This window comes from Vipera berus (assembly GCF_964194415.1).
Source record: "Vipera berus genome assembly, chromosome: 1".
NCBI classification, from domain to species: domain Eukaryota; kingdom Metazoa; phylum Chordata; class Lepidosauria; order Squamata; family Viperidae; genus Vipera; species Vipera berus.
The window spans coordinates 321,297,954-321,324,518 of record NC_138202.1 but is presented as its reverse complement, the minus strand read 5'-3'; the positions used below and the strand labels follow the sequence as shown (position 1 = coordinate 321,324,518).

The 26,565-nt window shown below is 39.4% G+C and overlaps 1 protein-coding gene across 1 annotated transcript in view; it reads right to left on the bottom strand.

Moving 5' to 3' along the window:
* BUB1 (BUB1 mitotic checkpoint serine/threonine kinase) overlaps window positions 1-26,565 on the bottom strand; it is a gene marked incomplete at its 5' end in the record, with an annotated part of 46,135 nt that overhangs the window by 11,318 nt on the left and 8,252 nt on the right. Inside the window, 15 exons of the mRNA XM_081314838.1 lie at window positions 2,346-2,526; window positions 5,247-5,331; window positions 6,129-6,210; window positions 7,552-7,650; window positions 9,501-9,623; window positions 11,205-11,257; window positions 12,344-12,753; window positions 13,995-14,152; window positions 16,285-16,481; window positions 17,104-17,156; window positions 18,184-18,266; window positions 21,774-21,817; window positions 23,940-24,133; window positions 24,853-24,997; window positions 25,079-25,138. Of these exons, the coding sequence (XP_081170964.1) occupies window positions 2,346-2,526; window positions 5,247-5,331; window positions 6,129-6,210; window positions 7,552-7,650; window positions 9,501-9,623; window positions 11,205-11,257; window positions 12,344-12,753; window positions 13,995-14,152; window positions 16,285-16,481; window positions 17,104-17,156; window positions 18,184-18,266; window positions 21,774-21,817; window positions 23,940-24,133; window positions 24,853-24,997; window positions 25,079-25,138 (1,967 nt within the window). The remainder of the gene's footprint in view (window positions 1-2,345; window positions 2,527-5,246; window positions 5,332-6,128; window positions 6,211-7,551; window positions 7,651-9,500; window positions 9,624-11,204; window positions 11,258-12,343; window positions 12,754-13,994; window positions 14,153-16,284; window positions 16,482-17,103; window positions 17,157-18,183; window positions 18,267-21,773; window positions 21,818-23,939; window positions 24,134-24,852; window positions 24,998-25,078; window positions 25,139-26,565) is intronic.

Here is a 26,565-nt window from a genome sequence, read left to right as displayed (position 1 = left end):
GCGGCAGGCGAACGGGAGACCTGTACAAGGGGGAAGGGGAACTCTCTGCTTTTGTGCGTGCGTGTGTGTGTGTGTGTGTGTGTGTCCCATCTGCAAAACTGCCGAGGAAGGAGAAGCAGGATACTGGTTGGGGGGGGAGCGGCAAAAGCGGGGGGGGGGAGAAACGGCTCCGCCTTTGGTTCCCCCTCCTAAAGCACAGGGGCGCTAGAGAAAGTTTGGAGTTGGGTAAGGAAGCGCAAAATTCAGGAAGAAAAGCGGGGCGGCGGGTGAACGGGAGACCTGTACAAGGGGGAAGGGGAACTCTCTGCTTTTGTGCGTGCGTGCGTGCGTGTGTGTGTGTGTGTGTGTCCCATCTGCAAAGCTGCCGAGGAAGGAGAAGCGGGATACTGGTTGGGTGGAGGAGGCAGTGGCGGCGGCGGAGGCGGCCGCAGCACCGGCAGCCTTCCGCTTTTGCCGCTTTTGTGTGTGCGTGTGTGTGTGTGGCCCATCTGCAAAGCTGCCGAGGAAGGAGAAATGGAGGAGGCAGTGGCGGCGGCGGAGGCGGCCGCAGCACCGGCAGCCTTCCGCTTTTGCCACTTTTGTGTGTCTTTGTGTGTCTCCTTCCTCGGCAGCTTTGCAGATGGGACACACACACACACACACACACACACACACGCAAAAGCGGAAGGCTGCCGGTGCTGCGGCCGCCTCCGCCGCCACTGCCTCCTCCACTTCTCCTTCCTCGGCAGCTTTGCAGATGGGCCACACACACACACACACACACACACACACACACACACTCAAAAGCGGCAAAAGCGGAAGGCTGCCGGTGCTGCGGCCGCCTCCGCCGCCGCCACTGCCTCCTCCACCCAACCAGTATCCCGCTTCTCCTTCCTCGGCAGCTTTGCAGATGGGCCACACACACACACACACACACAAAGCAGAGAGTTCCCCTTCCCCCTTGTACAGGTCTCCCGTTTGCCCGCCGCCCCGCTTTTCTTCCTGAATTTTGCCCTTCCTTACCCAACTCCAAACTTTCTCTAGCGCCCCTGTGCTTTAGGAGGGGGAACCAAAGGCGGAGCCGTTTCTCTCTCCCCCCCCCCACTTTTGCCGCTCCCCCACCCAACCAGTATCCCACTTCTCCTTCCTCGGCAGCTTTGCAGATGGGCCACACACGCACACACACACGCACACACAAAAGCAGAGAGTTCCCCTTCCCCCTTGTACAGGAATGAAAGGCCCCCCGAAGGAAGCCCAGCCTCTTCACCGCACCGATCCGCTGAGGAGGAAAAAAGCTTATTTCTATTGCCACGTGCAAACTAAATTAAAACAACTTGGGAAGCTCGCCCGTGGGCTGCATTTAGAAGGATTTGGGGGCTTTTGTGATTTGCTTCGCCTACAAGTGCCTTAACCACAACTAGCCCATGGCTCCAATTCAACAAAAAACGCTCTCTCGGTGCCTTCCAGATGCGCGAAGGTCACCCTGACTACAACCAGCCTGGGATTTGGAAAGGCTTCCCAGGTTATTGGGACAGACTGGCTTGAATACTTGGGGTAACATTTTTCAGGAGGAGGATCCTTATGTCCACCCCAATAGGGCATCTTCCCCTCACAAATCTTCCCTTCCCTTCCCTTCCAAGCGGGAGCCCCGCAGCAAATGACCAGCGTTTGGACAGCGTGTGAATGGGCGAGCGTCGCCGTCCCCAAACAATGCAATTCCTTGCAGCGATGCGGACAAGAGGGAAAGGAAGCCCAGCGGCCAGACTGCGCTGCCTCCCCAAGGGCTCCTAATGGCTTGCTGCCCCGCGTGAGCCCGCTGGCTGACGCTGGCTCGTCTCTCTCTCTCTCTTCTTTCCTCCCTCCCTCGGTCTCCCCCTCCCCCTTTTCCGGCTCAGCCCCACGTCACCAGGAGACCAAAACGGGGACATCATGGCAGAGCGGAGGAGACACAGGAAGCGGATCCAGGTACCGGGCTGGCTTATCTCCTCCCTCTTTTCGCAACCGCTCTGCGGGATGACTTTCCCTTTTCCTTCTGGCTCACCCCCCCCTCCCCCGCCCGGTCACCCTTCCCTCCCTCCTCCCCCTCCGCCTCCTCCGAGGCCGCCGCCAGTCAGCATCTCTCCTACCGTTTTTGCGGCTTTTCCGTCGCCCCCGCCGCCGCTCCCCCTTCCCCGCAGAGCCGGCCGCATCCAGCGCCTTCTTCCTCTGGAGGGAAGCACCGAAGCCTCGGCCGCGCGCAAGTTCTCGGTAAAATTTTTTTGTTGACTGGAGTATAAGCCGAAGTGGAGTTTTTCAGCCCAAAAAGTGGGCTGAAAAATTCGGCTTATACTCAAGTATATACGGTACTTCCTGATGCAACATTTTACCTTTAGCTTGCATCTCTTGGACTAAAGGCCCTGAAATGGTATTGAATGGTGTAGAGGAGGCAAGGTGAGCAGCTTGAACGAAATCTTCTGGGCTTTTCAGACTTGGAGCAAAAGTTTGGTTACATGGGTTAGCCCATACTGTATAGTCACTGGTCAGGCCCTCTGCTGGCTGGCTTTCATCCTAAAGGGGAAAACCAAAATCATCATCATTGATAAAGATTTTGTTGTGCAGAGGTCTCCTTGTGCTACCAAAGAGTTGCACAGACAAGGAAGGGTACTGAGAGCAGCAAGAGTCACACAGTAAACACAAGAGTACACTGAGTTGTAAAAGCAAAAAGCAGTTTACTTTTGAGGTGGTGTAAGAACAAAAATGCACAGTCAAAAATAAACAGTCCAGGTCATTGACAATAGCAACAGTCCAAGAAGTAATCCAAAATACAAAGTCTTCTTACTGGTCCAGAGATCAATACACAGTTCAGGTAACAGAGCAAAAACAGTAATAGTAGAGAGCAGTGAATTCAGAGAGAGAAAGAAGCTACGTTTCTTATGGCCATGAGAACACTTACACACCCATTGGCCAATTAACATCTTAAAGACATAACATCATGGTTAATATATTTTCAACCCAACATTGAAGGCTAACACCATATGCCTAACAATCATTTTTTTTCCCTTTTCTTTAAACACTAAATATGGCTTATTTTATATTGTGTGTATATGTGTGTGTGTGCGTGCGTGTGTGCGTGCGTGCGTGCATGCAGCAAGACTACTATATGGTCAGAAGTGGAAAACTTTGATAGAGCAGAGGAATGAATGGTTGGTGAAGATGGTGGAACTTGCAGAGATGGCTAAATTAATTTCTTTGCTTAAAGAAAAAACAATATCTGACTAGAAACCCCTTGTAGACTTTTTGCATTAACTCTAAAAAAATTATTTATGATTTGCAGTTTTGGTGATCAGGAAAAAAAACACCTGGATAATATAAGAGCGTGAGTTTTCTTCTCTAATCATAAAAGGTAATTTTATAAGTGTGCTTATATTTGCTGCAAAAGAAATCAAAAGTATCTATTTCTTTTTTCTTTTTGAATGTTTTGTCGCTGGCTGGGGAATTCTAGAGTTGAAGTCAACTCATTTTAATATGGCTACTAAGACTGAGAAACACTGGAATAAGAAATTGGGAGACCTCAGTTCTGTCAGAACAATGGAGTAAGATTTTCACCTTAATATCAAAAACCTGGCTAAATCTCAGATTATGGCTTATATGATATAGCATAATACTGCCGTACATCAAAACATCTGAGAAACAACCACAGACCATTACAACCACATGGCATCACTGTAGCACACAAACCAACTAAAGCCCTTCAAACCATCCTAAGTAAACCAAAAAAGCCAGCAGCCCCAGAAGGAAAAGCAGGAGTCATGTACAACATACAATGTTAGGATTGTAGCAACCACTATGTAAGACAAACAGGCAGAAGACTAACAGAGCACAACCACGAACATCAATTAGCAGTCAACAGATACGATGACAATTCCTTAATTTCACAATACATGGAGAGACTTAACCTTAATTTCAACTGGGAAACTGTAACCATCCTAAGTGCAAAAGCACTGGAAAATTTCTGGAAGTCTGGCAAACAAATCAGTCATCAATAGGCACATAGAAATAAACAACATCTACACATCATTCAAAAGACAATCAAACAGTCAAAAAATAAACAAAAAAATCAAGACACCTCCTTGCCAGCAAACAACAGCTACATATGCAGTGATCAAACAGAGAGGAAATTACTCCTTTCAAGCACTGATGTTATCTCGTTGGGAAATGAAACATCTGCAAGAAAACAACCAAACTCCCAAGGACTCTATTTGATATAACATTTTGGACTTTTTGAACTGTATTGTTTATATAAAAAATGAATGAGATGCACCAGAGTGCTTCATTAAAATATATTTTTTGTAATATCCTAAAATGATCATGTCCTAGAAAGAAGTACTACTTATACTGACCTGATTTGGAGTTTAATATTTACAAATGCACACATTTCTTTTGAACTATATACTTACTACATGGTAACTGGAGATTAGAATGACCCCCCAATGCTGTTGGCTTTTCACAAAGCTTTAAAAACCTGGCTATGTATCTCAGCCTGGGGTTCAGAATGTATTAAGAACTCTTGTTACTTGGCTTTACCAGTAGTTAATTACTCATCATAGCAGAAGTTTGTACTTTTTTTGTGAAAGTTTTTATTGTTTTAATGCTTTTAAATTGTTTTAGTTGTTTTATAATTTTAAAGTGTAAGCTGCCCAGAATCACTTGGTTGAGTTGGGTGGGCTATAGAAATTGAACGAATGAATTATTGGACTTGGAAATGGATTCTCCATGTTTTTTTATTGCCACAGGATTAGTTCTTCAAACTGGAAAGACAAATTTATGACCCTAATTAGCCCATGACCAGATGATTACAATTTGGGCATTTGGCAACCAGTTCACATTTGCAACTGGTTGCATCACCCCAGTCATGTGACTGCTATCTGTGACATTCTTTGCTGGTTCTGGGATTTTTTGCTGGTTTCCATTCAAGAGAATGGATCTGAAATATAAACAAGTGATTTGCTTAACAAATAGTAATAAATTGTGCCCAGCTACGGAGGTACCTCAACTGATGACTATCATGACAAACAACCAATATATCAATTCCAATTACAGTTGTAAGTTGAAGGCTACCTGGATATGTGTTTGTGTGTTTATACGTGTATATGTATACATACATATATACAAAAATGTATGTTTTGCATTTTTTCCTTTTTGTTATTCTTTTCAATATTTTATTTTTCTAATTCTGATTTGTTTGATTAAATATATAAACCAAAAAAATTAAAATGCGATTTGCTTACTCTTGGTTTAGAAACAGTCAGAGTGCCTGTGGGACGTTCACCAAATACTCTGATAGATGTTGACTTTGGGACTGACTGCACGACCCTAAAAATTACAGGAAGAACATTCAGAGTCTTTCTTCAAATGAAACATTTTACATACAGTAGATTTAACTGTCCATGAGAGCAATTATTTTCCGGATATCAGATCTGCTATAACAAAATCTAATAAGGTCAAGAATAAGTAATATGCAAGTCCTCAAGATGTTTTGGATTCTCATGTACCAACACAAGCCAAAGATAAGAGATTTAAAGAGCTGCCCAAAACATCTGGAGGGCTCCCCAGGTTGCCCAAAATTCCTGTGCAAATAACTGGTGATTACAGGGAAATTCTAATCAAAATTCTTGATTACAAGAATATTGTTTTCTTCACAATAACATGGTAAGTTGCCATTGCCTCCTTTCAAGATTTTCTTTTTTAGCTTCTTAGTCTAGTCTACATTCTCACAGTTTCCTAAGTAGTATAGGTGGGATTTCCCATCCAATCACTGTTTGTCCTTCCATAGGTTTTTCAAGATCAGCCAAAATCAGCTAGCTGTAACAATACACACTATAGGACAAGTACACATTAGCTCTTTCAAGAATCAAAAGATGACTTTTTCCGTAGCTTGTGATGCAAGAACGTGAAGAAAAAGGGGACAGATAAAAATGATTAATGAGAAACGGAAATCTTCATTCAACAACAAGGATACTAGATGTGCTCGTAACAGTTTTCATTGCAGAATTTACAAACAGGCTTACAGGGCAATCTGATACAAACTAATCTCAATTACAAAGAGTATTCTTTGTGGTAATTGCATACTGACTTTTTTTTACAAGGCTATCTGACAATTTTCAACTTACTCCATATTCTCATCTTCAAAAATTGCAAAAGCAGGTAATGCAGCAGGAACACTAGGCTTAATGCTGACAGCCTCACCTGGATCTAAAAGGAGAACAGAAAAGGAAAGATGTGATAGGCTTACATTTTCCCTGCCTATGGCTGAAGTGTTACACAAGCAGAATGTATATATCCTGTAACTGTTGGAGCTATTGCCTGCTGAACCCACTGAAGCTTCCAAGTGGTCTACAAGCTGTAAACCAAGCTGCAGTTGAAGTCACATAGGTAACTGAGAATCTCCTGATACAAGAATTATCTGAACTGGTACACAAGTTCTAATGGTGTAAAACTCCCTGACCTCAGCTGCTCTCTGTTATTCAAACAATAGCGGTGGATCCAAATGTTTGTTGTGATCTTTAAAGCCCTATATCAAGCATGTCCAACCCGCAGCCCAAGGGCTGCATGGGTCCTAGACAGCTAGTAATATGACTCCACAAGATATAATAAAAAAAATTAAAGGAAGTTTATTATTCATATACATTAACTATATATTTTATATGCGACCCAGGATAATTCCTCTTCACTCAGTGCAACCCAGGCAAGCAAAATGGTTGGATATCCATGCCCCGCATGATATACCAGGGCCTGGTATATTCAAGACCACCTTCTTCCATTAGTAACTGCATGCTCCCTAAGATCTGGAATGGAGGACGTCCACCAGAACTCTACTCCTAAGAACTGCTTCTATCAGGTACCATGAAGGATGACCCTCCCTGTTGCTGTTTCCTCCTCTACATTTTTCATTGTTTTTAATTTTGGTAGAGCATGAAGGAATGTTAGCTAATCCATTGCATATGAATGGAATGGCATATAAGCACAAGAAATCAGCAACTAAATAAATATCCTTCATGTCAAAATATAAACCTAAACAGATATTCTGATTAAGTGAGGTTTGTCCCTACAAGAAACTAAACAGACAAAAACATACCTTTGGTAATATTATGGTATCTGACTGCTACTTATTAAAAAAAATCCTCAGCTATACCTAAAATTAATCCTCACTTTTGCTAATATGAGATGTATCTTTATTGGATCTGTTCTGTAGCTCACAAGGGAGCTCCTTAAACAGCTCAGAATAAATTTAACAATAATGAGGCAGGAAAAAAAAGAACTCCCATCTATTGTTTAGCTTTAGCATCTTGAAATCACTTTGGCAGAGATTAGTTCAGTTATGTCTGCCTAATAAATCTTATAATCCAAGACAAATTCCTGAGCATTTGCAGAACTTGGGGCTCCAACTTAATGTTGAGGACTCTCCAATGTCACGTAGTAGCCATGCTGCCAGCATAATGAAAGCTACAGTCCCAACCCATCTGGAGATTCCCAAACTGAGGAAGACAAATGAGAAGATAAACCTATTTATCATTTGTAGGCAATGACATTTACCTTTCTTTCTGAAGAAAGCCTCAACATCGTCTTCCTCATTTTCTGAAAGTATAGTGGTATCTTTTAGAGAGGTCACTTGAAACATATCCATGATGAAACCTTGGTAAGTCAAAGAAAAAATCAAAGTAAAGGACAGGTAAAGTAAAAAAAAAAGAATATCTAAGAACACTTAGGAAGGCAAAACCATTGGTGGTATTTTGACCTATTGGTTTCAATTCATAAAATCCCAAGTCCAAGCTTGCGTTTTAATCCGAGTAGTTCTCAGGAGGTTTACATGCAGGCTGAGCTCATATGCTGCCCTAAACTATAATGTGATTGTGATCACATGAATCTGGGGTGCTTGGCAGCCTGTTGTAAGTGTGAACAGGTTGCCAAACACCCGGAGTGCAATCACGTTGGGATGTTGGTGCAATGTTTTGCGACAGTCCGAGCCCATTGTAATTCTGCACCATTGTTAAATAGATAGTTGTGAGTACTGCCAGTACTAAAATAAAGTGCAGTAAGAGATAAGAGAAATGATGAGACAAATGATTACATATAAATCATGTAACTCCAGATTTTCCTGCATAATATAGATTATTATTGTGATTCAAGGAGTTAACATAAAATTGTAATTAATTGCTTCTACTCGGTGGAACGTATTCTTGTCAGCCCCACTCTTTTTCCTTTCAGGAAACAAGGTCTTCCTCTTTAGCCACACCATTTCACTTTATAGTGACATTTTCTATTTAAGGAGATTTTAACTGTCTTAACTGCAATCAGGGGAAGTAATGTGCAAGGTAAAAATAGGTTACCAGTTAAACCTATTTTTCCTGCTGAAAAATACAGACCATATTTTTCATGTAGTAAATATATGGTTACTGTTTTATAAAAACTGCTTAATTAACCCACATTTTTATTGAAATTTTGTCATGGTTATTTAAATGTATTTATGGACTGTAGGTGTGCTTTTTATTAGTTGGATAATCAGTTTCCTTGTTCAATCAAGATATATTTTGAAACTACTGTATATGTATATACATAGACATTGTCATCTTTAGTAAATTTACTTAGTATGTTAGCTATGGAACACTAACAAAGTGCACACAAAATTATCATTTCCAATCTAACCTTTCTTTTGCAACTCAGTACTGGCTAACAGATGTTAGTAAATACGAAGTAGGAGAACAAAATGCTTAGCTACATTTTCTGATAAGAGGAAGAAAGAAAGAAAGAAAGAAAGAAAGAAAGAAAGAAAGAAAGAAAGAAAGAAAGAAAGAAAGAAAGAAGAAAGAAAGAAAAAGAAAGAAAGAAAGAAAGAAAGAAAGCGAGCTTTTTGGGTTAAAGAAATTGCATTTCTAATTATTTTTAATGTTTTGCTTTTAAACAGAAGAAAAGTAAATCACACATGTATATTCTAATATTGTTAAATTCCGTGAAGAATTGTTTATATTAGACTTTGAGATAAGGTTTAATGTTTTTGGACATTCCTTTTCTTTTGAAATATATACATTAGATGGACATGCTAGTAATATTAGGAAACTGCTGGATAGCAAAGGTGGGTTCTCCATGTCATTTTATTGCTATGAGTCTAGTGAGACTAGTCCTTCAACATTGGGAAGATAAATTTATGGCCCAATTATTCTGTAAATTGAAGACTTGATATTAGTTGTGAATTATGAATGAGTTGCTCGCAGGCACAAATTGTATTTATGGATATTGCAATGAAGTACAGCCATCTTTTACTGAAACTATTGTATAAAAATTTATAAACGTATGTGCCCTTTCTAATCCACCTAATCACCACTTCCAGAATTCTTTTCCTGGATATCCCATTGTGTACACTGTAAAGCAGCTACATATTTACCTGAAAGGGTCTCTTCAAGTATACTTATCAATGTTAAAGAGTCTATAAAACTAAATATAAGAGTCTATAAAAATAAATGTTCCTCAGTTGGCTTTATACTTACCCAAGGCTTCTTTTGTGTGAACAGTAGGAGAAGGCTGTACTTTAGATGGGGTTGCTTGTATTATGCTTGATGCATTTAGAGTCGTATGACGTTGATCAAAAAAGCCTGACGTATTTCTGTTATCTAGTACCAAAAAGGCAATATGAGAATTTGACAGAAGCACACAAGAGGTTTAAACTTATAGGAACTGTTACAGATTATTCTTATAATAGCTAATGCATATTTAATGCAATAGTAACAAAGGAAGAAAGAGGTGTTTTTTTTAAAAAAATTGAATTTTAGATTGATACCTCATCTCCTTTTAAAAAAAAAGATAGCTCCCAAAACTGATGAAGTATTTAAGTTGTACAAATAGTCCTCAATTTACAACCATAATGGTGACCAGAATTTCCATCATAATTCGACATAGTGGTTATCATCTTTGAAGCCCTACATCCCAAAGGTCTGAGTTATTCATCTTCCTATCCCACTACGTCACATAGGGTAGGTGGGCCCTTCCCTTAAATTCCATCATCTCTTTGGACCTTGAAGATATGCCTTTTCTGTAACTGCCTCAGCACATTAGAATAGGCCACAGGTCTGCAACCCGTGGCTCCGGAGCCACATGCAGCTCTTTCAGCCATCTCCTGCGGCTCCCAGTCCTCTGCCATGTGCAGTCCAGAAAAAAAAAGTGGGACTAAAAAAGTTCAACCAATCAATTCAAATATGCAGGGTAGGTGCATATCTCGCCTTGTCTCCACTCTTCAATCAAACCCTGTTCTGCACATGCGCGCATGTACGCGCATGCACACACATTTTTTGCGGCTCCCAGTTTTTCCTTTTGTGAGGGAACCGGTTCCGAGTGGCTCTTTCACTGTTTCAGGTTGCTGAGCCCTGGAATAGGCTCTTACCTGAGATCCATGGGGTTCCTAGCCTTTTAGTTTTCCAGACCTGGCTCTTGTCCTTCAGGTGCTGGGTTAGAATGGAGACTGATTCAGGAGACTAATAGAATTATTGGTCTGGGGCCTTGTTTTTACTGGTTGCTTTAAACTGCTTAGAACAGGGGTCAGCAACCTGAAACAGTGAAAGAGCCACTCGGAACCGGATCCCTCACAAAAGGAAAAACTGGGAGCCGCAAAAAATGTGTGCGCATGCGCGTACATGCACACATGTGACGAACAGGGTTTGACTGGAGTGGAGCCAAGGTGAGATATGCACCTACCCTGCATATTTGAATTGATTGGTTGAACTTTTTTAGTCCCATTTTTTTTTTGGACTGCACATGGCAGAGGACTGGGAGCCGCAGGAGATGGCTGAAAGAGCCACATGCGGCTCTAAAGCCGCGGGTTGCAGACCTGTGGCTTAGAATATGAGATTTGGTCATGTATGTTTCTTAAATAAATAAAAAGCAAGACAGCCTGCCTTCTGGAATCCAGGTTTCATCCTTGATGTGCATCCTCAGACAAAGGTTGGGTAGTTTTTTGCCTGAGATGTTATAAAGATTTCTGCTTTTGGGCAGAGGTTTGGACTGTAAGTTTTGTAAGAACCCTTCTAACCCCATGACACTGTGCTTCAAAGATCTTGACCGTTTTTAGATCTCAGACTACATACAGGCTGCAGAAGACTAATGTAGAAACAATTATACCTTGTACAATCTCCTTACGTATGGATTAGTAACCCATTAGAGCACTCACAGAATATTAAGACAGCCAGAAAATATATTACCGTCTCTCATTTCCAGGGAATGCCGCTCTTTCCAATTTGAAGGATCTATGTGCCTGCCCAGAAAAATCATATAAATTTTCCCACATTAATCTGCTTCTAATTATTATAAGAACAAAAATTGTACTGACCTATATATATATATATATATATATACATACATGGAGAGGGAGAGGGAGGGAGGGAGGGAGAGAGAGAGAGAGAGAGAGAACACTTGTTTAAAGAATGTGTAATGGCTGTCCACAAATAAGATACTATTATGGATGGTGGGAGTGGTTGTAGTTCTGCATTACATAAAATCCAATCCCACTACACAGATTGACTTTTATCAATGCACCTTGGGATACAAGCTCCAGAAGACCTGTTAATCATCTGCTGACACCAAAAGAATCTTTGGCCCTAGGGATTCTTTTTGTTTTGCTTGTTTTATTTTGACCCAATTGGTTTTGGAGGTTTTGTTGTTTGGTATTGTACTCTTCTAGTTGGCTGCTTTTCTTTTAGTTTTAGTTAGTTGCAAGCTACCCAAAATTGTTTAGGAGTCAGGTGGCCTATAGTTTAAACAAACAAATGTCTACATGCCAGCTCGGAAGACTTAAATTTTAATATTTCAATATTTTTAACACTGTGCTTAAAATTGGATTTCAAATATCCTCATAATTATTCAAAGAGTAAATCTTATTCATACATTTCTCCTAGCGCATATACGTAGTGGCATATAGTGCAGAACAGGTTCACGTGCATCAGAGATTGTTGCTAATACTAATTTTGACTAATTAAGATCTTAGGAATACAAACATCAGAGATCAACAGTTCATTCCTATCCCAGCTCATTAATATATGTTTATCTAAACATCCCCAGTAGCAGCACTGCACATATTAAATTATGGCTTGTTTAACCATGGTTTGTTGAACAAGTTATGGTGATTTGGTTTACCAGTAACCTAAGTTATAAACTACAAATTCCAATAGCTAGATTTATATATAACAAAAATTAATCAAACCATATATGTTCAAATGATATATGAATTCAACCAATACATCAACCATAAGATGTAATAAATCTGGTTCCCATTTATCCACAGGGTTCATTCTTGGATTAAAAAAAAACCAGCTGAACCTGAGAAATCTAAACTTTTACTTACATTTCTCCATCACGGCAATTATGGAAGATAGCATACTTCTGAGGTGGCTGGACAGAATCATTACTGCTGACTTGAAGTCTACGCAGACTATCTGCATGCTCTTCAAAATCAGGGTGAGTTTCAAATGCAGCTTTCTCACTTACAGCTGTCATTGGAGGATTAAATACTGACTGTTGCCCGAGAGTTTCATCAGTATTGGCCACATAGCTCATCATTGCCAAAGAAGTTGAAGACACTCCAGTCTCCCCAAAAGCAGATCTTTGTAGGTGATTTCCAATAGGCTGTGAAGTTAAAGCATCTCCTGATAAACTTTGATGTTCTGTTCCCAAGTTCGGAGCACTCTGAGTTACAGAAGAAGCTATCCATTCTGGCCAACACTGTGCAGTTCTCATTTGTACACACTGATCACCCTTATTAAATGAAGAACAAAATATAAATTTGTATACTTGTATTTTTAAGTGATTTCTTGTCATCTGTATACTTAATCATTTACTGGTTTCCATGCTCTAATGCAGGGGTCCCCAACCTTTTTGATTCTATGGATCAGTGGTGGCAGCAGCTTCGGCGGCAGGGGAATGGTTTCGCAATTGCAACCTAAATCCTGTGCATACATAAATGAAGCTTCAAGTGCTCGCCCGTCTCTTCGGCAGCCTGGTTCCCAACAGTCTATGGCCCAGTAGCCGTCCACAGCCGAGGTTGGAGATCCCTGCTCTAATATACTCATAGAGAAATGTTGGTAACTTATCTGCAACACCTTTATTTTTTAGAAACACTAACTATACTTGCATGCATAACATACTTTATCAATATTTTACAACTTACTTGCTATATTGTACTATAACTCCAGCCCATTCTAGTTTCACAACAGTCAAACAGATCTGTAGGCCTCCAGATTGAGGAAAGTTGCATTAAAATTGAAAGGGATTGAAAAAAGGTTTTACTAATTCAAATGTGAATTCCTTCCTATATTGAAGGTGTAGTTCGGAAAAGTGTTTCATTATATTATAAAAATAACAAATTTTGGCACACATTTTAATTAAATTACGCTTCAAATAGAAAACCCTACTGATTTTATTGAATTAAAGGAACAGCCTTATTTCATTCATAAAAAGAACTATTTGATAAAGAAGATCCAAGATTCTAACCCAGCTTTTCTACTTAAACAGGAATATCTTGGGAAGGTAGTATTATTCAGTTAAGAGTATTTTACCTAGAGGAACTACTGTAGTTGCATATGTTCACTAAATAGCAGGAAAATTACTTTGTACAGGTAAAGTACATATATATAGATTTGGAGTTAGATAGTTCTAGAAGAGCTTCTGAAACCCTTACAGTTAAAATTCTGCTTATGAGTGGATATTATGAAGTAGACATTCTTGATCATTCTTCATAGAGGGATATAGGTAGATACTAGGGCAAGGTCTTTTTTCAATCCAAGTATTCCAGGAGCATTTTGTCCAGATGTTGCTGGATTGCATCTCACAGCAGCCTTAGCCACTATGGCCAATGATGAGAAGAGCTGGGAGCTTTTGTTCATCCATGTTATCTCTGGATGATAAGAACCGTAGTTCCAACCTGGGAAGTACCAGCTGGAGAAGACCAATTTATAGCACCCCCACATGCATACTAATAAATCATATTGCAAATATACCCCTGTCGAGCTTAGCAAGGAGTGGTGAGCAATTGGCTGTAATGCATCTTTCTGGCATGAAGATGAGGATTGAGAGAGCTGGTCCAATTTCTGCTGCAGTTTCTGTAGCTCAAGGAGGTCACTTTCTTTCTTTTTCATTAACTCATTGTCTTCATTCTCTGAAAGTATCAAAACCCATGCATTAACTATATTGTTAAAATAATTCTCTCCTCTCCTTTAACATTAAAAGCTGGTATATTTTTAGTAACTCTGACCCTCACCACCCCATCAAGGCAGGAAAATACAACAGAATGTCAAATAACATTTGTTTTCAATACCCTGAAATGTGTCGGTTTATTAATTTTCACCCATTTGTCCATCCGCAGCAACATATTTATCCGTGGGTAAAGCAATAAAAACAGGTTTTAGGAATGACAAAATACATGACCAATGCCTTCAACATAATTAATCTACACTGCACTGCATTTGGAGCAGTAATCCTGATTGCTGTGTTACTATGACAGCACAGAACATTCTCCTATATAAAGAAAAGACTTCAACAAGGAAAAATATAGGATACAGATTCTCTGAGAAACATAGTTGATAGTTTAGCTAAAAGCTAGATTTTTTTCCCTAATTACAAAAAGGAAATAGTTCCATTTCCTTACTTATTTTGTGTACAAGAATAGGGGCAAAATATTGTTTAACTTTACGGTGGAATTCAGTAAAAATTCCACTGCACTATGCTGACCAAGCTATCTCCAACTATAGCATTCAGATGCAGTTTTTGAATATGCGTTTATTCTAACAAAGTTGAATGCAGAAAACTTTTGAGCACTGATCATTGGCAGTGCCAAATTCAGGAATGTAGCAGATTATAAGGTAGCTGTTGCAGACTGCCATATCTGGCATATTTGGGACACAAGTAATGTATGGTCTTATATTTGTGCTACCTTTCACAGACCAGAATGTCATCTCCCTTGTGTGTGGCATGAGATCTTAGCCTACCACAGTTAAAAGGGTATGAATGCATGTAGGATGGATTTGGGCTAATTTACTCGCATTTACACCCTACTGAAATCAGTTATGATGACTTTATTCTCACTGGAATAGGTAAGACCTGGCTGCAGATAACCTAAGTCATAATGTTATTTATGAGTGTCTTGAGTAAGGGAGAAATGAACAGTCTGAGAAATTTCCATGGCTTGTTTTTAGGAACAAAGCTATGATGCGTTACTCTACTGATTTCATCACTTGTTTTCCAATGCATCTTCACTTATTCCTGGTTTATATTCATATCTTAAGTTGCTCAACAGGCATAGAAAACAAAAGCAGTGAAAAAGGAAACCAAATCAGGAAATGCTTTGCTCATCTACAGGTATTCCTCGACTTTCTATCACAATTGAGCCCAAAATTGTTATTGCTAAGCAAGAAATTTGTTCAATGAATTTGCTCCATTTTACAACCTCTTTTGCTTGCCACACTGGTTAAGTGAATTATTGCAGTTGATAAGTGAATCATGTGAATCTGGTTTCCCCCATTGACTTTGCTTCTTGGAAGCTGCCTGGGAAGGTTACAAATGGTGATCACATGATCACCTATAAACCCCTAAATGGCTTGGGTCTGGGATATCTGAGGGAACACCTGCTGCCGGCATCAAGTTCCCTTCGTCCAGTGCGCTCCCACTTGGAGGGTCTTCTCAGGGTGCCGCTGGTAAAAGATTGCCGGCGGATAACACCCAGGGGGAGGGCCTTCTCTGTGGGTGCGCCTGCCCTCTGGAACCAGCTGCCCGTGGAGCTCAGGACTGCCCCCAACCTCCGTTCATTCCGCCGGGACCTGAAGACCTGGCTCTTCAAGCTCTCTGGCCCAGGCTGAGAATTTTAATTTTAATTTGGGTTTTTTACTTTTTCAGGGATTGATGTAATTTTTTAAATTGTTTTTAACTTTTGTATTTCTTGTTTTAAATACCCTGTAAACCGCCCTGAGTCCTTCGGGAAAGGGCGGTATATAAATCCAATTAAATAAATAAATAAAATATACACATTTCGGTTGCTAGGTGCCCTAATTTTGATCATGTAACCATGACAATGCTACAACAATCATAAGTGTGAAAAACAAGTCACTTTTTTTCAGTGCCGCTGTAACTTTGAATGGTTACTAAACAAAGGCCTATACCTATACAGCACTGACTGAAACCTTATTTCCACAAAAGCCATTTAAATCCAATCTTGGCTTAGCACATGTAGAAGCATTAAAAGTATTATGTTCCATGTTTTGATCTCATGAAGCTAGGTTAAACTGAAGTAATTACCCAATTCCTTTTGCCTTTTCAAACATTCTGCCTTCTTCAAATATGCTTTGGCTCTCACTTCTTCAAAACACAGCTCAGAACCTTCACAATCAAGAAGTGTTTTGACATACATTGACTTCTGCTCAAAGGCAGCATGACTTGATGGTATTGGTACAACTTCTGACTTGGAAATGGTGGTGATGTACTTGGGTTTTTCCCTAGGGACAAAAAAGAATTTAGGGCCTTTTACAGAAGAACCAGAAACAACACACCAAGCAATTATGCTTAAGCCCAAGCAATGTTCTATCCAATCAATAAAGTAATACAAATATTTTGAAAAATGCTTCTTGCTATTAAAAGATTCAGTAGTTAGATCACAGGACATAAGCCTTGGGAAATCAAGGCCCCAAACCCCATTCACATAATAAATTTATTGATTTGGACCAGTAATTTTCTCATGATTAAAAATGGTACAGGCAATATGCTTAGTATGCTTCTTAGGGAAGATTAAAAATTTGAGCAGGTATAAGATTTTTTTTTTGGGGGGGGGGATAATTCAAAGTGGGTGCAATAACGAATAAAATAATTCTTATTCAGTGGTGTCTATAAGAGGGGTTAGAGTTTAAAAAGAACCTTAATTTCTTTGGACCTCTTTGTTTTCTTCAGCTAAAAGTCAGTGAAAACATTGGGACTGTTCTCCTAGATTCAAAGAATAAATACATATGGGCAAAATGTCCTCTCACACATACCAGATCTGGATTAGACAAATGAACTAATGGTGAAATTATGAATTTACCTATAATCACTGAACACTGTATTCCTAAAACACTGATTACTTACATATTCTCTTGTCCCCCACAAGTGGTGGGTTGTAATTCAGAACTGTTTGGATTCTAAAAAATAAGATAAAAGTTCAAAGTGAGTACTTTCTAAATCTAAGTGAATGAAGCATCTTGTAGAAAGCTATACTTGCATATCATCTCTAAGAGACATCTGATATATAGATGTTTGTTATTGTTATACAGGTGTTCATTTAAACGAGAGTTGGGGAGGTGTAGCTTCCAAAAAAATCAAGAAGTGAAGTGCTATCAAATAGCTTGCCCTAAATGATAGAGAAATGTGGCAGGCAGGTAGAATTTACCGAAAGATGATCCCAGTATGCTGAAATATCAACGTATTTGCAAGGGTTTCATCACAAAAAAAACCCAGAAACCATATTGGTCATATTCAAGCATAACACAAGTCAGAGTCCCTGTGGCCGTCCTGAATTTTTAAGCCCCCAGCATTCTTTAGCCTTGTCTTACTCTCTGGCAGGGCACTTTTAGCTCAGAAAAGGATTGCAATGTGTGTTAAAATGAAGTCTAAAGGAATGTTGCTGAAGTCTTTTGACTTGCAATTCTTCTCCCCTTCCTCTTAAATGACTGCAGTTTCTTTTGAAGAGCCATGGTTTTTCAGCATTTTCAAACTTAGAAAAACATTGTTAATGAAGTTTTAGGCCAGGGGTGGGCAATTGCTACTTGCGTGGGGCCAAAACATAGCATCACAACCTGCTTGCAGGCTTCAAAGGGCCATCTTGTGATGTGGTGAGGACATTGGAAAGCGCAGAGCTATAAATGTTCAGCCAATATTTTTTCCTTGATGTGGACATTTTTAAACATGCAAGTGGGAAGTTATATTTGGCAATGCTTTGGCGAGCTGGATCTTAACAGCATCTGAGAATTCCAAGCAGTAGTTATTTGAATAATGGCATATTTTAATGCCATTAAAATGTAAAAAGAAAACATCAATCATAACTGTTTAAACATAAAACTTATCACATATTGATCTATTGCTGTACAATTAACAAAGAAAAATGCATGTATAAATTGGATTTTTTTTAATATCATGGCATATTTAATAACAGATTATATTTTTAGTTACCTGACTCTGGTAGGGGCAGGCCGAATCGTTTCTAGAAGCCAACTGATTAGCCAGCTGAGGATTACGTTGCTGCAAAACACCGACTACAGAAAAATATACTGTTAGATGTGTAAAGTTGGGCACCAATTATCGGAAGTAACACTGTACTAAAACACTGGAAATTTCAAAACCAGTTTTACCCTATGCAAGGCCTTCCAGATGTTCTAACTACAATTCCCATCATCTACACTTGACATGCCTGCTTGTTATTTTGGTTGAAGATGTTGGTAGTCCTTATCCAATGCATCCAGAGAGCCGGGTTAGGGCCTATTCCCCAAGGAAGATTACAGAGAGCTAAACTAGATTTCAGAGAAGAATCTATTTTTCTTTATGTTCACATTTTCAAGTTAGACCAACACAAGAGAGATTTTTTTTAAACCTTTTAAACAAGGAGAGATTGCAATCTCATTACATCTATACACAGGTAGTCCTCGACTTACAACCACAATTGAGCCCAAAATTTGTTGTTAAATGAGACATTTGTTAAGTGAATTTTGCCCTATTTTACAACTTGTCTTGCCACAGTTGTTAATTGAATCACTGCACTTGATAAGTTAGTAAGATGGTTATTAAGTGAATCTGGCTTCCCCATTGATTTTGCTTGTCAAATGTTTGCAAAAGGTGATCACATGACCTTGGGACACAACAACGTTCATAAGTATGAACCAGTTGCCAAGCATCTTAATGATGATCACATGATCATGGGGATGCTACAAAGGTCATAAGTTTGAAAAATGGTAACAAGCCACTTTTTTCAGTGCTGTTGTAACTTAGAATGGTCACTAAGTAAAGTGTTGTAAGTCAAAGACTACCTGTATTATATGGTGAAGTAAGAAGCAGTCAAGAACAGACCAAAAACAGCTGTTTAGCAGGCACAATGAAGAATCCGCTTGGTCTAGAAACCAGGAGACTTTGAGTTCTAGTCCCACTTTAGATACAATGCATGATCTTGGGCCAGTCACTTTCTCTCTAGAAAAGAGGCAATGGCAAACCACCTCTGTGCCCAAGTAGGCAAAACCTGATCTAATAGCATGAAATTAATAGAATAACTTCATGCTATTATGCTAACTCCACGCTCCATGCTAATAGAATAAGATATTTCAGTACAATGTTAGGAAAAAAAGTCTTGGTAATTATTATTTTGCTCTGCTGTTGAGATCTATAAATGAAGAAGCCAGATAATACTTCAAGATGCTTTACTATGGATTTCAGACATTGAGCTAAGTGAACGAAATCTCCTGCAAGGTCAACACTCTGATGATAGGGATTAAAATTAGGTGTGAGACCTGGAGAGAAACAAATATTTTGAGCTGATAGGAAAGTATATATCTAAATAAGAGTATGCCAAAGAAAAGAAAGGGGAACGAATGGTAGTTGGACAGAAAGAAAAAATCAATTTTGAGAAGTACAGTGTATGAAATAATGTATAATGTGTATGCCAAGAAAATTGCAGAGACAGAATCTAAGAATTGAATACAATTGAATAGAACAGGGGTCCCCAACCTCTGGGTCCTGGGCTCTTGTCCAGTGGGCCACACGCACACGTGGGCGTGCATTCCCCCCCACTCATGCTAGCGGCTGTGGCCCCATTTGCACATGCGCGTGGGCACAAACTGGGCTGCTAGCATGGGGCAGGTGTCCACGGCCCATTTCTGCATGCACAAACAGGGCAGCTACCCCGGGTGGGTTGCGTAGCCCATTTGCGCATGTGCAAACGGGGCCGCTAGCCGCTGTGGGATGTGTCTGTGTGCACGGCCATTCATATACTGTATGTGCAAACGGGGCCACTAGTGCCGCACCGGTGTGTGTGGCTCCGTGCACCAATTTTGGAGCTGCTCTCCTTCCCTCCGGTCTGCAAGCCCAGAAAGGTTGAAAACCTCTAGAATAGAAGATTCGCTCCTTTCGTCGCGATCTCAAAACGTTTCTATTTGTACAAGCCGGCCTAGCCTGATGGGGATTGGTGGGGTTTTTTATTTTTGGTGTCTTAATTTTAACTTGGTGTTTTAGAATTCTATTCCAATTGTTTTAACTTGGGCAACCATTTAATCTTTTTTTTAATGTTTGTATTTAGTATTTTATTCTGCCCTGTGAACCGCCCTGAGTCCTCAGGGAGAAGGGCGGTATACAAATATTATTAAATTAAATTAAATTAAATTAAGATAAAGTGGACACAATATAATGTCTCTCTACATACAATTCCTGCATTATAATAATGAGTGGAATGAGGCAAAAGGATACTGTCCCATAGGCAAGTCTACCAGTCTAAAAAGTCTGCCTAGCCCTAAAGCCTTTCTTAAACACTCTCCCACTTTCCCAGGCAGCCTGCTCTGCACTGCATTGCAATACTGAAGGAAGAAGAATTACCTTCTATGAACATAATGCATCTTATGTGTTAAATCTCATCTCTAATCTCATACATTAAACTTCCACAAAATTGGTTTTTTTTTCTTTCTGTCCAACTCCCACTTGTTTCCCTTTCTTTTGGCATACTCTTATTTAGATATACTTTCCTATCAACTCAAAATATATGGTCCTGGTCCAGTTTTCATACTTGGTTTTAATCCCCAACATCAGAATGGTGACCTTGCAAGGGATTTAGCTCACTTAGCTCAATGTCTGAAATCCATAGTAAAACACCTTGAAGTATTATCAGGCTTCTTCATTTATAGATCTCAATAAGAGGGCAAAATAAATAATTATCAAGACCTTTTTTTCCCTAACATTGAAATATCTTATTCTGTTAACTTCATGCTACTGTATTAGGTCAGGTTTTGCCTTTTTGGACACAGAAACAAATCTTGTTTTGTTCTTTATGACAATCCTTCAGGTATCTGGCCAGTGCATTCCCCACCTCCACCTCCACGGCTACCATGCTAATCCCCAGTCTAATGCTCATAAACTCCTTCCACCTTTTCTCTTATCTCTTGTTTTCTATAATCCTTGTTGGCCTTCAAAGCCTATCAGCAATGCTGTGCACAGCCCTACCTACTTCACGCATAGCAATCTCACTTTATACATACAAATGCTGGATTCGACCAACATGCAAACATAATGCTTAACTGTAACGTTCACCTGTCAATTAAAAAGCTAATTGACTTCTATGATTTCTGAGTGCACACACAATCCACATGAAAGCAGATGCATTTGATAATATTTTTCAGATGTAGTGTTTCAAAAACAGAGTCGAACTGTTATAAAGTAATCAGAGTGAATTTTTGGAGAAGGAAGCAGCCATACGTTGAAGTATTTGTATATATCAAGTTTTTGATATCATTATACAAACATTTTCTTCCCTTACAAGAGATCACCCAAGGCCTCTGAATGCAATACTCCATTTTTAGAAATCTCAAAGTCCAAGGAAAGCTGGGGAGCACACACACACACACACACACACACACACACACACACACAGTTTTTAAAATAACACAATTTGGTACCACTCTTGAAGGAAGTATGGTTTCCTGAATGATGAAGAAATATCAAGTGTTTTTTTTTTAAAAAAAAATCAAGTTATTACATTACATGGAATATATTTATGGAATCAGACCTACCTGGAGTTGAAATTTCATTCTGGGGCAAGCTATTCTGTAACAACCTAGAATTAATGTGAAAATGTATTAACCAATGCTAGAAATCTAAGAGAAGAAACTCATTTTTTCTGTATTAAACAAGATTTAATTTAAGAACTAGAAGAGTGTTAAAAGGCAGTTTACAAGTACAGGTAACTTGACTTATGACCACAGTTAGGACTCAGATTTTGGTTATAAGTCATCGTGGTCATAAGTGAAAGGACCAACATGACCAGACCTGATTTACTGTTTTTATGATAGTCATTAAGTGAATCATAGAGCTGTTAAGCAAATCCATTCCCCCAAGTAGGCATTTTTACCCCCAGAAACCACCCAAAACTATCACATTGTAGTTTTGTGTCTATGGGACATTGCAACAAGTCATAAATTTAACCAGTTGCCAAGTGCCTGGAATGTGGTCATGTGACTGCAGGGAGAGGGGAGCGCAACATATTATGATGATGGTCAGAAATGCTTTCCAAGGTCATCGTAAATTTGGACAGTTGTTAAACAATCAGTCATAGTTTCCGACGCTATTCACATTGAAAATGCTGGCTAATCTCCTACGTTTTTCAATAAAGGAAACCAACATAATGAACAGAAAATGTACTCAATACACCAATCATTCTGAGATGTTGAATTATTTTAAGCCTTCCCATAAGATGAACACTAAAAGAACAGTATCTAAGCTCCTTCTATTTGTAATTCTGTTTTGTAGCATGCTTACCAGGTAACACAGTGGTTTGAACTCACAGTACACACCTATTTTTTGTCTCCTGGGTCAAAGATATTTACTCATTAATCATGTTCTTTCCTTTTTAGTTTAAAATTTTTATTTAACCCTCCAATTCCTGGATCCTACTGACAGGATCTGCAGCAGGCCTCTTCTGCTAGCATGACTCGGGTGGGCTTGGGAAACCCAAACCGAAGCTGTGCAAAGACTCTCCTAGCTATGACAGCCCCTTGTTCTTTGAGAGGGAGTTGCAACTCCTGGACTTGCGACTCCTAATCGAAGAGCAAGTGGCAGAGGGGAAAAAAAAGGAAAAAAACTCACAAGTAAAGCACAGCGTAAGTATTGACTGTAATGGCAATCACATGATTGAGGGACAGGGTAAAGGTTGCAAATGGGCCTTAAAGTTATTTTTTCAGCAGTGTCATAACTGAACGGTGGCTGAACAATTGGTTGATAGGAGAGGAGAGGATACCTTTACCTCTAAGCTGCTAAATGCCCTTGCCTCTTCTAGTCTATTTTATCTAAGATAGTGTCATCCAATTTGGACTTCTCCAAATAATAATGGCTAACAAGTCTGTCTGGCTCTTGTTGTTGTTAGCTGCGAAGTCGTGTCCGACCCATTGCGACCCCATGGATAACGTTCCTCCAGGCCTTCCTGTCCTTCAATGGCTATATGTTATGATGGTGCTTTTCAATCATTGTCTCCCAGAGTCACTGCTCTTTAAATCTTTTAAATAAATGAATGAATAAACTGTTGTTGTTGTTAGTTGCGAAGTCGTGTCCGACCCATCGCGACCCCATGGGCAATGTTCCTCCAGGCCTTCCTGTCCTCTACCATCTTCTGGAGTCCATTTAAGCTCACGCCTACTGCTTCAGTGACTCCATCCAGCCACCTCATTTTCTGTCCCCTTCTTCTCTTGCCCTCAGTCTTTCCCAGCATTAGGTTCTTCTCCAGTGAGTCCTTCCTTCTCATTAGGTGGCCAAAGTATTTGAGTTTCAGCTTCAGGATCTGGCCTTCTAAAGAGCAGTCAGGGTTGATCTCCTCTAGGACTGACCGGTTTGATTGCCTTGCAGTCCAAGGGACTTGCAGGAGTCTTCTCCAGCACCACAGTTCAAAGGCCTCTGGCTCTAGCTAACTACAATTACATGACAATAATGTTTGCTAACATCTCTAAGATATGTTCTAAATAGATTTAGCAAAGACAGTGTTGTTGGCTGGCTATAACACACTGTTTCCTTGCTGGACCACTTACATTTTGCCTTCAATTTTATGGAGCAAGAAATCATAGCTCAGGAGAAAATTAAAGCAAGTAATGGCAACTCAGTTTTTTTTAAAAGACATAATATCCTTTGATTAGATCCTGTAGATAAAATAGTCATTGCTATCAAACACAGGCCATACAACAGAAACGTACTGAAACTGCTGATGTAATTTCTCAATTGGCTGGGCTTCATTTTGGATACCTCTCTGAATAACAGCACATGCCTGATGTACATTTCCTTGTCCAAGTTGTTGTGCCCAAGAAATATACAGAATAGATGATTTGCTACCAACTCCTTGGCTGTACATGTAATTAAAAAACTGGCTTGGATTATCAATGAAGTCAGCCTAGGGGAAAAAACAAGACAACCTCATTAGCACACTATTTTTAAGGCGGTTATCTCAACTACAGTATGGTAAACACGTGTAATAAAACAGAAGAAAAAATAGTCACCAGTTTGCAAAATACCATTCCATAAATGTTATGAAGTAATTTTTCATAACTGGACTTTAGAGTCAGAATTAGTTACTTCCACAAATTCAATAGAATTTAGTTTAATCATGACTAAGTAGTCCTATGGATTTCAGTCCATCTACTCGGAGTAGAATAGATTGAAAATTCAGTAATGTTGATTATGTTTAGCTATCCCACTAAATTAGAATTTCCTGAAATTTTCTTAATGAGAAAGAAACATGTTCCTATGCCTCTCCCCGATCTTGTCTGCTTTATCTTGCCTACTAAACAAACATTTTTATAGGATGGGACTTGTCCCTGATTTAACATACAGGTGGAAAAATATCTTCATAAATGGTCAAATAAGTATTCTCCTGTATCTCAGTTCACACAAGAGAAGGCAGCCAAGATGTATAAAAACAATGCATGAGCTTGATAAGCTAAAATAGAAACTTGTGGAGATCACCAACCATGATCAAAACAAAAACGGAAAGTTTAAGAAAGCTTAATTCCAGAATTGTAAAAATCCACTTCTAACATCAACAATACCACTACTTTATTCATCACTATTTGGTAAAGTTTTATGAATATTGTTTACAACCTATATACCTACAAATTTGACACAGCAGTCGATGAACCTCATGTCATGACGATACCTCTTATCACTTAGAAATGTTTTCACAAGCCTCTCCAGTAAAGATGACAGGCAATTTTGCTTTCCTTCTGCTTCTGACATTCCTTCTACCCACTGAAAATATCTAAAACCAAAGTGAGTTAATTAGTATCTTATAGTAATTTAAGGATCTATATTAAAGAGTAAAGACAAAGAAAAGACCAACCTGTACCAGGGATCAAGTGGATCATTGCCACTGTAGTTCTGTATATGAGCTTCAAACATTCTGTGAAAAAAACGATGTCATATCAGCTTTTGTAATTACAGTACAGAAGTTTAAAAATATTAGAAAAAAAACAACTTTCCCTAAAATCAGTAAGATGTGGTTCCCGATATGCTGAACTACAGCTCCCATAATGCTTATTCTTTCTGTCAATGAGAAAGAGAAACCTGCTAACTGATGACTATAAGTTTCATTTTTTTTAAGATGGCATTGTTATAATATTCCTAAGGCTGAAGACATTTTATTTATTTCTCTGATACCGGTATATATACCACCAGATTACATCTCGATTAAAATGTATTTAATCAAAATGTGATTTGAATGTGTCACGCGATAAATACAAATACATAAAATATACCACCAGAATCCAAAGACGGTTTACTATCAGAAAAATATAAAAATATTGACAAATGCAAGATAAAAATAATAAAAATCACACTCAGAAATGAAAAGCACCTCTGTAAAAATCTTGCTGAATTACTTCCTGAAAACATGGAATCTGTTGAAGCATGAATCAGTATTTGCCATCACATTAGTGTTATTTCTGAGTGACAATCTGTCCTTAACCTGGTCCTTCAAGTCTTCCAAAAGTGCATGCATCATCACTGTAACTGAGTTCATCCACCACGCTGTTGATCAGCTTCTCTTTCCTTTCACCTTTTACAACATTATAGACGTCTTCAGAGAGATAGGTTTTCATATATGCATCCAAAATAGGATAATTTGGTCATTTGTTTCTGGAGTGAGAACTCTGGATTGCTTGGTTCTATGATCCGTTTCTGTTTTTGTTGTTTTGACTAGCCATGGTGTTTTCTCCAACACAAAATTTCAGAACTGTCAATACTATTTCTATCCTGCTATTTTGAACTCCAACTTTTGCTTCCGTAGACCCATTGTAGGAGAAACTACTGACTGTATGATTTAGCCTTTATGGCATCTGAATATCTTTTCCAAGGTCTTCACTGCTATTCTACCAAGTGCTATCTCTTGTATACAGATGAGGCCAAAAGTATTGGTGCCCCTTCCCTTTTTCCTAAGCAATCCCAATTTGCCTAAAATTCAACACAAATATTTATTTATTTATTTATTTATTTATTTATTTATTTATTTATTTGATTTATATACCGCCCTTCTCCTGAAGGACTCAGGGCGGTGTACAGGGCAATAAAATAAGAATACATTAGTTAAATAATTTTAAAACCCAAATCCATCAGGCCAGGCCGGCTTGTTTGAATAGATAAGTTTTTAGATCACGCCGGAAGGAGCGAAGGTTGGGGGCCATCCGGAGTTCAGCTGGTAAGCGGTTCCAAAGGATTGGTGCACCCACAGAGAATGCTCTCCCCCTGGAGGTCACCAGCCGACATTCTCTGACCGGAGGTACCCTGAGGAGGCCCTCTCTGTGGGAACGTACAGGACGGAGGGACGTTGAC